The sequence below is a fragment of the Anastrepha obliqua genome, chromosome 3, assembly GCF_027943255.1.
Source record: "Anastrepha obliqua isolate idAnaObli1 chromosome 3, idAnaObli1_1.0, whole genome shotgun sequence".
NCBI classification, from domain to species: Eukaryota; Metazoa; Arthropoda; class Insecta; order Diptera; family Tephritidae; genus Anastrepha; species Anastrepha obliqua.
The window spans coordinates 45,540,288-45,552,614 of NC_072894.1; the positions used below are offsets into that span (position 1 = coordinate 45,540,288).

Sequence of the window (12,327 nt, forward strand, 5' to 3'; positions counted from 1 at the left end):
TAAGTTTTGATTATTTTATTGTAATTAACAAAATTACATCTTATATGAAAATTATTTCATCTTATATGAACATTGAATAGAGTAAATTTGCGTGTATGAAACTTGTAGTATCTACGCATGTGTAAAGACTATACAAAGTGAGAATGCAACTACCCTGAAAACGTTTTAGCCTTCTATTCGTACTGCAGTGCCGCGTGCCCGAGCAAATTCGAATTCGAAAGAGTAAGTCGTAGACTCCTGAAATCAGTAAGAGTAACTCGGAGAGTGCAGGCATGCGCAGACCGCGCGTTAGCTCTGTCTTTCTTACTCTTCTACAGAAGATCTACTACTGTGGGCAAAAAGTAAGGTGAATTTATTTGTCAAAGTTTGCGGGATTAAAATTTCGCTCTAGTTATTCTTTTCATGACTTGGCAGCACTGTTAATAACATCTGGGCCAACTTTCATGTGAATGTCATTATCAGTAATATATTTAGGCTTGTGTTTACTAAACGACCAAGAGTGCATTTTTCGATTTTTACAATGTCTGATTTGATTGAGCAGAGAAGTGCCATCAAATTTTGTTTGCGGAATGAAATTTCGGCTGCGGAAACGTTTAGCATGCAGAAGGCATTTGGTGATTCGACAATGTCGCAGAAAAATGTTTATAAGTGGTACAAAGACTTCAAAGAGGGTCGAGAACGTGTTGATGACTTGGAGCGCTCCGGACGACCATCGACGTCAACATATGACCAACACGTCAATAAAGTGAAGGAGTTAGTGCTCAAAAATCGTCGGTTGACTGTTAAAGACCTTACTGATATGATCGGAATATCAGAAGGATCTGTGAAAACCATTTTGAAAGACCATTTGGGCCAACGAAAAGTCAAATCTCGTTTGGTACCGAAAACTCTCAATTTCTTGGAAAAAAGTCGTCGCGTTGATGTGTGTTAAACAATGCTTTCAGACTGTCAGGACAAGCTCAAATGCATCATTACGGGAGATGAGACTTGGATTTATGCTTGCGACCCTGAAACAACCGACCAATCAAGCGAATATCGTGCTAAAGGCGAGGCCAGACCGAAAAGAGCACGTCAAAGTCGTTCAAAAATAAAGGTCATGATGACAGTTTTTTTCGATTTTCGTGGTGTGGTGCACTATGAATTCCTTCCATCTGGCCAAACTGTTAATAAGGAATATTATTTGAGCGTTATGCTTCGTTTACGTGAAGCAATTCGTCTAAAAAGACCAGAATTATGGGCCAAAAACTCTTGGTTTTTGCATCACGATAATGCACCGTCTCACACTGCACTCGTTTTTCGTGACCATTTCGCCAAAAATTCCACGCATATCGTTCCGCAACCACCGTATTCGCCTGATTTGGGTCCATGTGACTTCTGGTTATTCCCAAAACTCAAGAGACCACTCCGGGGAACGCGTTTCGAGTCGATCGAGGAGATAAAAGCTGAATCGAAGAAGGTGCTGATGGCTATACCGGAAATGGACTATTTGGCATGTTTGTAAATAATGCATGTAAATAAAGATTTTTCATTTTACAACCAAATTCACCTTACTTTTTGCCCACAGGTAAAAGAAGAAAATATTAATCCTGGCAATCCTAATAAGGATAATGGAAAACTTTCATCAAATTATTGCATTGCCCATTTTTCTACTTGCAACATTAAATTTATTTTTTCGCTGTTTCCAAAAAAAAAAATGAAATAAGCGATTAATTAATATTTTTAATATGTAATTGAAAAAAACAGATCGCAATAAAGAATTCAGTTTAAAAAAATTTTCAAAACGATATAAATAAGCTTTTCGCATGAAATGCGTTGCAGCTAAACGATTTGGAATAAGTAAATATTACAAAGAATCAGCCACACGTAGCATAGGAAATAACTGTATTTTGAAAAACAATGGTTGACCTTGTATCAGGGAGCGAAGCCAGTTTCAACGGTCTATTTCTAAAATGTTTAATACATTAAAATATCAAAAATTAATACTGAATTAATGTATCGAAAGTGCCTTAGAAAGCGGGATATTTGTGAAAACCTAGTTTTTATGACTTTTGACCTTTAATATTTTATGAAGCGGACATGAGATTTTATGAGACTTTTGAAACAACTTTTAGAACGTTAAAAAAGTTTGTGCACAATTTCAGCTTTTTATCACATTCCCTTTATATAAGTAGACTAGTATTCATGCGTCGACGCTGGAATAGTAGAAGTTGTTTTCAACCCCATAAAGTAGGCGCATAAAGTAGTTAAAGTTCATAGTTCGAGAAGTAATTTGGTCTATTATTTTGTTAATTTGATAGAGGAAGGTAAGGAAGGGTTCCATTTGAACATAGTCATCGTTGAAATCATATATAAAAACTTCGTTTATTAGGTGTAACTTAGTTTATATTAATAAACAGTGGTATCTAATGATATATTTTTTGTTACATGCAAACGAAAAAAGACCACTCATTATAATATTAAAGGTTAGCATAAAAAAATATAATTGGATAACCAATCAATGAAAGCTAGAATATCATAAATTATTTGTAATATTTAAGAAGTCACAGAATTGTTTTCCATGAATATTTGTGTACAAAATTATAGAGAATTATATAATATGAACCTCATTAAAAAACTGTTTGAAAATTATATTTGTGCCCAAAATCTTAAGCTTCTGACCCATTGTAGATTGTGCAGTTAGTATTAGCCGTTAGATATAAAACATAGCCTGCCAAGTTAGACAAATATTATGGCTGAATTACACGACTCATAATTTGGGTACTAATTTATAAGAATTTCTAAATGTCGCTAATGTGCGAGCACAAAATTCGTATGCTCCTATTGAAAAACCCGTTACGTAAACGTCTATGCCACTTATTAAGTAAATAGTATGGAGAATTTTAATTTATTTTCCAAAACTATTTCCATGCTCGGCATTTATGAAATTTCATCACTTGCCGTTGTATGATATGTAATTGTATTAGTTACATGAGCTTGCCAGCCTTGACATATTTGTTTGCAAGTCAGGTAGTCATGTGAGTGGCGCCTGGCTTCAATGTAGTTAACAAATGCATAGTCAAATATAATATTTACACCCGTATGCATACATATGGTATATTGTAAATTTAGGTATGGGCATACACACACAACAAATACATTTTTGCAAGTACAAAACTTCCATCTGCGAGCATCTTAAAATCTGCATGCTTTTGAATTTATGTTTCAATTACATACCACACAGCATTCATTATACGTGCTTACATTTGTTTATCTTTAAGTGTCTAAATAGTCGCAACAACAACATGCTGCTGTGGGATTAAGTGATGCCAGGCAATATCTGAACGACATACAATTTTATAAGCTTAACTTTGTTACTTGTCTGTGTTATATTACATAACACCATTTCGAAGCAGATAAATATACAAAGCAGTATCATTAGGGTAAGCGCCGTTTCTCGGTGAAATTGTTGATATTGTTCGGGATATCCTGTGGTAGTATGCATGAAACAACTAAAAAAAACTACTAAATACAGGGTTTGATTGAAAAGTAATGAGCCTTATTTTTTTTTAGCGTCAATACACCGCTAGTAGCGGTTCTTCCACTGCAGGAAACATTTTTTAAACTCATCCGCCGGAATCGCCTTCAATTCGGCTCGCCTCGATGGAGCCGAAACGCTTCCCGCACGATTCCCCGCACATTGTAATAAGTTAAATTTAACTCTTCACTGATCTCACGTAGACTAGCACTATGGTCAATGTTTAAAAATGCTCGAACTCGGTTCACATCTTCGTCTGTTTACGTCGTCGAAGGCCTTCCAGATCGCTTTTCGTCTTCGACGTCCTCCCGGCCTTCTTTGAACGACTTGTGCCACCGTTTTACCTGGGCACTGGACAGAGATTGGTCCCCGTAAGCCTCCTTGAGTAGCCAATGGTTTCGGTACTCGTTTTGTTTAGCTTTACGCAAAATTTGATCGAGTAACGTTGCTCAAACGTTCGCTACATTTTCGCCACTGCAAAATCCTAACACACTTTTAAAGAAGCTTTCACGCGCGGAGGGGTGTTGACTGCACCGCTGTTGCCAGCGAACTGGGACCGGTTTTTAGTGGAAGGGGAAGGTCCAACGATCATTTTCCCCTACCAGCCGGTTCGGTTGATCGCTTGGCAGACGTTCCGCGCGGGAAGGCTCATTACTTTTTAATCAAACTCTGAATGAATGATTAATTCAATCGGTTAACGATAAAACTTTGAACTTCAACATAATGAATGAAAATTAAGTATTTTTCTAAAGCACAACTTAAAAAAAAAAAACATTGCAATCGAAGCGTTAGATCTTTACGATTTCGAAACTTTATTGATGGTCAGAGTGGTGAGATAAATAACGATTTTATGGTATTTTATAGTCGAAGCGAAACAGAGAATCAGTGAAGTGAACCAAAGATGATAGATGGCTGCCACGCCACTCATTCACACTTAATTACTCGTCCAATCAGTCGTTGTTCAGGGGGCAACACAGTAACATCGTATATCACCAACACAATTTCAGATGTCTTGACCGCGTTGACGTCAGCCGAACTCGCTGACAACCGGTTAACGGTCTGATCTTGCCACACTTTCTGAATTTTTTTCACAATGGAAGTGAACTACTAAAACATTGCAACTAGTGCTTTTGCATACAATTGCATCGCTGGAGCGGCATTTCCCCGAGATGGAGAGAGAACAGAAAGTGTGGCCAACATCTAACCGTAAATAGACTCTCATCAGTTTTGAAGGAATCAGTTGCTTTGTTGAGTTACCAGGAGATATGACAGCGTTTTGCTTACAACAGAGGTCAGCAAAAACTAATATTGTGTTGGTCTGTTGACTGATTGAAAGACTGATTATTTTCAACGAGCCTCACTTTAAACCTTTGGCCTGATTTCGTTCGCCTCTCTCCCTGGAAAATCCTCTATTAAGTAACAACCAAAATTACTCGCATATGGCTAAATTTTTTCACTAATTCGTAATACACATTTGAATATACGTATGTACATCTAAAAGTTATGTGAATCTTATTCTGAGATTAGTAGGGACTATTTGTTTTTTTGAGACTCTAATCAAAACCTCTGAACCTCAAGAATTTTATATTTAGTTGCTGCTTTTGATAACCGTACATTTGTAGAAAATGTTCGGCAAAAAGCAAATGTCTTTTCCCCCTCATACAAATCATGACCACCCTAATGCACACATTCTTGTAGTAACTATGCACAAATATAATGTATTTTGACACCTTGTGGTTTGATGGCTAGCCTACCATATAAAGTAATTACATATGTGATCACTTAACTTCAATTTGTTGCATTGATTGCACTTGTAGCTGCAATTATTTGACTCCTGTTAGGCTTATTTTTCTATTTGTGAAGTAAATTCAAGTTTTTCTCCAGCTCACATCTTTACATATTTTTTCTGTTAACGAAAAGTAAAATTTTGCATTTGAAATAAATGCCATTGAAGTGTTAGTGCTAAGAGCAAATTGATATATTTTAGGTCATCGCCAAGTAAAATTGGTTAGAAGTGTGAAAAAGTGGAAAATAAGAACTAGTTTGCTATTAATTGCTTGCAAGTAGCGAAAGTCTTTACAGATTAGGTTTCTAAACCGTTATTTATAGCTGGAATATATGAGTGAGTTGGTTAAATTCTTATTATTTTGGATCACGATTGAACTTTGCTTTCGGCTTCGACCGAGTTCGTCCCCAAAAATTCGATTTGGTTAAAGCCGTATTGGACCGAACTTTGGCCGAATATTTCTTTACTCTTTTTTGATAATTTTTTATGAAACTCCAGTACTTATACAATTTTTGAATGCGGATAAAAGTCAATATTTTCTTTAACAAAAATTGGCCTAGCTGCTTCGCCAACGATAGTGGCTAGAGTACAATTGCTTAATGCTGCGACTTAGCTCTAGAAGATGCTGCGCTTACTTGGCGCAAATAACCATATTTTACGATTTTAGCATTAGAATATAAAAATTAATTACTGTTTTGTTATTTAAAGTGTCAATTTGAGCTAAATATAATCTTCAGCCATATAAAATAAAATTTCAAGAGCATTTTTTTCATTAAATAGCTGAATCCGATACTGCCACCAATAGAGGGTCTTTTCGCCCTTTATTTGAGAAGTATCTCAAATTTTCTGTTAAAAAGATCTTAGAGAGTTAAAAGGTGCCACAAATGTATTCTTTGTAAAATTCCATTATTGGTATTGGCCCCTCAAAAATTCGTATCACTAATAAAAATCGCTAAAAATTCATTCATATTATTTCTTTTTAAATTTTAAGTTTCGTTAAAACTGTAGGTCCCTCGAACAATGTTGCTAAAGCAAGCAACAATAAACTGCGATCTGAGAGCGCGCATGCTGCAGACCTTATCTTTACGTATCAGTCGCACGTTTCGCGTTTATATAGAATAATTGTTGTTTTTTCTTTCAACATAAGGCTTATACTATGTTGTTGACAGATATGGTGTGCTACATAAATAATCACAACCACAATCTGACGTCGGTGGCAATATGGAGTATGCAAAGGAAAGGAAAAAATGGAACATAAACAGATCCGCATATAAAGAGTAGGTGAAGGAGGAATCGGAGGCGTATGCTATGTGTAGGTATATGGTAAAATTTGTATTTTCATAAGTGACTTCACAGGGGCTACTCACCACAATGGATCCGTTAGAACGTTTTTGCCGCTAAAACTGTAAATGCGCGGCGCCTGCGAGAAGAAGCCACCTTGGCCATTGAAGATGCCTTTCCACGAATTGAAAAGGACGTCGCCTCTGGTATTGACCACCGGCAAATCGCGGTCAGCGACACGTACAATCGAGTCAAGATTTTGCACTCTGCAAATAGAGAAAATAGAACAGAGCTGTAAGTGCATGTGAATATTTAAGATTGCAAAGTATTTAACTACTTGTAAAATGTTCGCCAGTTAAAAAATTTTATAAGTGTTTCTACAAGCTAATGTTTTTTTTTTGTGATATTTCTGTAATTAGTAAAGCCAATTTATATGAAATATATTTGCGAGATAAATAAACTTTAAAAATTTAAAAAATAGGTCAGAAACTTTTCTACTTTCGAATAAATATTAAGTGTGAGTTCGAGCCCTCTTGTGGTCATGATCGTGTTTTTCTTAGAGTGATCGCTCCCCGGAGGATGGATGGAGGATGGTTCCATATGTAGAAGTCCACGAAAGTGAGGAAAGTTACTGATCGCCATTCCCTTGGCAGTGGCCAGGACGATTCTTCTGCATATGGTTCAAGCAGCTCACAACTCCCGGGATTAGCGAAAACGCGAAACCAAATCGATCATGTTGTTATAAATGGAAGACAGGCTTCCAGTGTTTTAGATGTACGTACGATCCAAGGACCCAACATTGACTCGGATCATTAACATGCTGCAGCCAAATTACGCACACGCCTCTGTACAGCAAAAAGCGTACAGCTAACTACACAAAGAATGTTCGACATCGAAAAGCTGCAAACACAACAGACAGCCAAAAGATTCGCCTCTCGACTCCACCTCCTGCTCTCAGAGACCACTGCCCAACAAACCAGCATGCACGAGCAATGGAGCAACATGTCTCGTTCTCTACGTACTGCCGCCGAAGAAGAAATCGGATTCCGGCGACCCCGTTAAAAACAGATGGTACGACGAGGAATGTCATGCTGCCGCCAAAAGAAAATATGCTGCCTATAGAGCCACGCTGCGATCGGACGCAACGCGAGCCATGTGGGATCGGTACTGAGAGCTAAGAAAGGAAGATAAACGTATTATTCGAAAAAAGAAACGAGAGGCCGAAATATGTGAGTGCGAGGAGCTTGAGATGCTGGCCAAAAGGAACAACGCCCGAAAATTCTACCAGAAAGTTCGGCGGCCTACCGGGGCGTTTTCCTGTAGGAACAAAGACGGAGATTTGGTAACCGACCAGAGTATTATTAAATTATGGAGGGAACACTTCTCGAACCTATTAAATAGTGACAGCTGCGAATGTCACAGAGAATGTGAAGATCTCGATACCCCAATCGTTGACGACGGAATTACCGTTCCACTACCCGACCATGATGAGGTGGGAATAGCTTTAACGCGGCTAAAGAACAACAAAGCCGTGGGCGCCGACGGACTACCGGCTGAGCTATTCAAACATGGTGGCGAGGAGCTGGTAAGATGCTTCTATGCAAAATATGGTCGGATGAATGCATGCCTGCTGATTGGAATTTAAGTGTGCTCTGCCCAATCCATAAGAAGGGGGATCCTGCAATCTGTGCCAATTACCGCGGGATTAGATTTCTAAATTTCGCATATAAGGTACTAGAGAGCGTATTGAGTGAAAGGCTGAATCCCACCGTAACCAACTGATTGGACCTTATCAATGTGGCTTTAGACCTGGAAAGTCTACCATTGACCAAATATTCACAATACGCCAAATCTTGGAAAATACCCATGAAAGGAGGATCGACACACACCATCTTTTCGTCGACTTCAAAGCTGCACTCGACAGTACGGAAAGGAGTTACTTGTATGCCACGATGTCTGAATTTGGTATCCCCTCAAAAGTAATACGGCTTTGCAAGATGTCGTTGCACAACACCAGCAGCGCCATCAGAATTGGGAAGGACCTCTCCGAGCCGTTTGGTACCAAACGAGGTTTCAGACAGGGTGGCTCGAGTTCTTTAACCTGATGTTGGAGAGCATCGTACGAGCCCCAGAATTTAATCGCTCAGGCACGATATTTTATAAGAGCGTACAATTGTTGGCGTATGCCGATGATATCGATATCATCGGCTTTAACAACCGCGCTGTTAGTTCTGCCTTCTCCAAACTGGATAAAGAGGCAAAGCGAATGGGTCTGGTGGTGAACGAGGACAAAACGAAGTACCTCCTGTCTTCAAACAAACAGTCGGCGCACTCGCGTATCGGCACCCACATCACTGTTGACAGTTATAATTTCGAGGTTGTAAAGGCGTGTATTTAGGAACCAGCATTAACACCGAAATCCTTGAAATCCAACGTAGAATCTCTATTGTCAACAAGTGCTACTTTGGACTAAGTAGGCAATTGAGTAGTAAAGTCCTCTCTCGACGAACAAAAGTAACACTCTACAATACTCTCATCATGCCCGTCCTAACGTATGGCGCAGAAGCGTGGACGACGACAAAATCCGATGAAGCGACGCTTGGAGTGTTCGAGAGAAAGATTCTGCGTAAGATTTTTGGACCTTTGCACGTTGGCAACGGCGAATATCGTAGACGATAGAACGATGAGCTGTATGAGCTTTACGACGACATAGACATAGCGCAGCGGATAAAGATCCAGCGGCTACGTTGGCTGGGTCATGTCGTCCGAATAGATACAAACGCTCCGGCTCTGAAAGTATGCGATGCGGTACCAGCTAGTGGTAGCAGAGGAAGGCCTCCTCTGCGTTGGAAAGATCAGGTGGAGAAGGACTTGGCTTCACTTGGTATGTCCGAAGCATATTTTAAGGTCAATGATTCGTTTAGAACTGCTCGTCGTGGATATTGTTCACTTTAAAATATTCTATACTTACGTAATATTCAAGTGAAGATTTTATTCATTCATGGGCTGAGAGTGGCTGCCTTGTGATTTTCAACCATTATTGCACATGAATTATTGAGAAATAATCTTTCGATAGCCTTTCTTGGTCACCTAAAGGGCAGAACTCACTATTAAAACATCAACAGTCACAGCCGGATCATATATTTTGAAAATCGTTGAGGTCAAGCAGTTTCTGTGTTATCTCTTATCGGCGCATGGTAAGTTATTTTCTGCCAATAATGAGATAATACCCTTTCTGCAGTGCACATATACACATGGTTTCAGTAAGATGGCGTTAAGCCCCTCACGGCCAGAAGGACCAGAGACGATACTGCGTGATTTTATCCTGGCGACCCAGGTCGCCCGATTTTATCCCTAAGGGCTTTATTCTGTGAAGTTATTTCAAAAGTAAACTTTATGAAACAAACCCAATGATCATTTCTGTACTAAAGGAAAATATCGCTCGCGACGTTAATGACATCCCGTCACCATTTCTCCAGCGTATGACCCGCGTACGGAGACCGCATTCTGAAAATTCAAATTGGGCAATTCGTGTAGAACCATCAAATTTGTGAAGATTACGACATTTTTTGCCAAATATGAATCTCATTATTCAGCGATGACTTACACTTTAAGTTGGCCTGAGCGCACGATGAACATTTTTCACAGAGCGTCGATTTTCGTAATACAATTGTACGATTTGTAAACGTTGTTGAGGCGTAAGTCTTTTCATCATGAAATAGCAATGAATACTGAAACAAGTTATGCATTTAGCTTGACAGTAGTCACAGGTAAGCTGTAAAAACACGCTATTGAAAAAAACCCCTCGAATATCATCACCCTTTACAATTACAAAGAATTATTTATAAGTAGTATTACCCAATTAATGCAACTAGAAACAAAGAATATCGGCATTGAATTAATAACTAATGTATTTTTAAAGGTCGTCAACGTGTTCTAAAAATGCCTTAAAAAATATTTTTTTTGTATGAACAATTTTTTTTTTGCCCGAATGGTGTGGCTTTTAAAATCTGGTTTTAATAAATTCTCAAAACGAATATAATAATATAATATATTATAATATCGTCCCCTTAGTATTAAAATAGCCTATAAATTTTTTGATGTTTTGAGAAAATGAATTTCAAACTTTTTGTCGAAAGTAGCTCTCACTCAAATCTCGTTATGTCTGTAAATATTTATTATTATTATTTTTTGACTGCCGTTTTGACCCACTTTGTGGAACTAGAATTTGACAAAATTTTGACCACATATAAAATCGACGATGGAGAATCCAAAAATTCAATAAAAAAATAATAGCCTATGAGCACATAGGCTATTGTTATACTAAGGGGACGATATATAAATCTAAATTATATATCTAAATTGGGTATAGCTATTACCATAAAATCGGTCGTACACATTCGTACTCAAAAATAAGAAAGCTTTAATAATCTTAGTACAAATTTCAGAGACGTCTTCTGAACATATTCGAAAAAGAAACGAGGCATATTTTAACTTAGAGCGCACGTATACAGTAAACAGCAATTGCAGGTTATAAGAGGCCGTAAGATTTGAGCTGTTCCGTCGTACAAAGCTTAAGACAGAATATCACGAAGTTCCCAGAACAATCGCCAGGTGGCACTTTAAAGCCCCCGATTTGAGTTCAGTTTTTTTTTGTTAGATTGCTACATCTGTATGTTTCCTACCAATACTTCATCACCATTTCATGTAAAAGTTACGCCGCATTGAATAAATTTACCTCTGCGAGTGTTTATGATCCTTTACAGTTTTAAAAATGGATTTGAACTTGCAAGAAGGAGTTTGTGTTAATGTTGAATTGAAAATGGATTCAATGGGAATGGTGGCAGAAATATTGCGAAACTGTTTCCGTAATGATACTCTAAAGAAAACAACCATTTATGAGTGGCATGAACGCTTCAGAAGAGATCCTCATCGAGGATGACGAGTAGTGGCTAAGGCAGGCCGTCGATATCGAAAGCTGATGCATACATCAATAGAGGGGAAACATTTGATCAGTACCCTCTAATTAATCATCAGAGAGCTGACAGAGGACTTGAACATTGCTTTTGGAATTATGATTTGGGTTTGCGCCGTGTAGCTGCAAAGTTGGCCCCAAAGGACTGGAATAAAAAAAGAGTCGGGTATATATCGAGAAATATACAATATTTCAAGGTTGAATCCGACTTTACGTTTGTCAAACGCATCATTACTGGAAACAAGTCGTGGGTTTATGAGTACGATACGCAATTCAGTAGTCAGGCGAGTGAATGGAGAGCTCCGAATGAACCACAAAACTACGTCGTTTTCAGTTAAAACATCAGCTCACTGTTTTGGGGATTATATGGTATTGACACATTGAACTTTTGCGAGAAGGTCCGATAGTTAATGAGAACTAGTATTTGGGCGTTTGAGTACTTTACGTGAAGCATTTCGCCAAAAAATACAGAATTTGTGGGAAAACAATTCGTGGATTTTGCACGTATCGTCACACAGAGCCATTGAATTCACTTAAAAGAGTCATTGAATTCACTTGATACACTTTCCTGAAATTTTTTTCTGTTTGACAGAGTCAAAAACCCACAACGGGGAATGCGTTTTCACAGCCAAAGGGAAGTAATGGAAAAATTGAAAAGGGCTGTGATGGTTATACGGAAAATAAAATTCCAAAACGTTCATAAAAGCATTGCAGTTGTTGGGGAGTACTTTAAAGGCGATAAGATCACTTTTGAAGAATAAAATTGTATTT

At 38.2% G+C, this 12,327-nt stretch overlaps 1 protein-coding gene across 1 annotated transcript in view; it reads right to left on the reverse strand.

Moving 5' to 3' along the window:
• Positions 1-12,327, reverse strand: part of LOC129241944 (collagen alpha-2(IX) chain-like) — a 377,459-nt gene that overhangs the window by 45,103 nt on the left and 320,029 nt on the right. Inside the window, exon 18 of the mRNA XM_054878494.1 lies at positions 6,668-6,847. Within this exon, the coding sequence (XP_054734469.1) occupies positions 6,668-6,847 (180 nt within the window). The remainder of the gene's footprint in view (positions 1-6,667; positions 6,848-12,327) is intronic.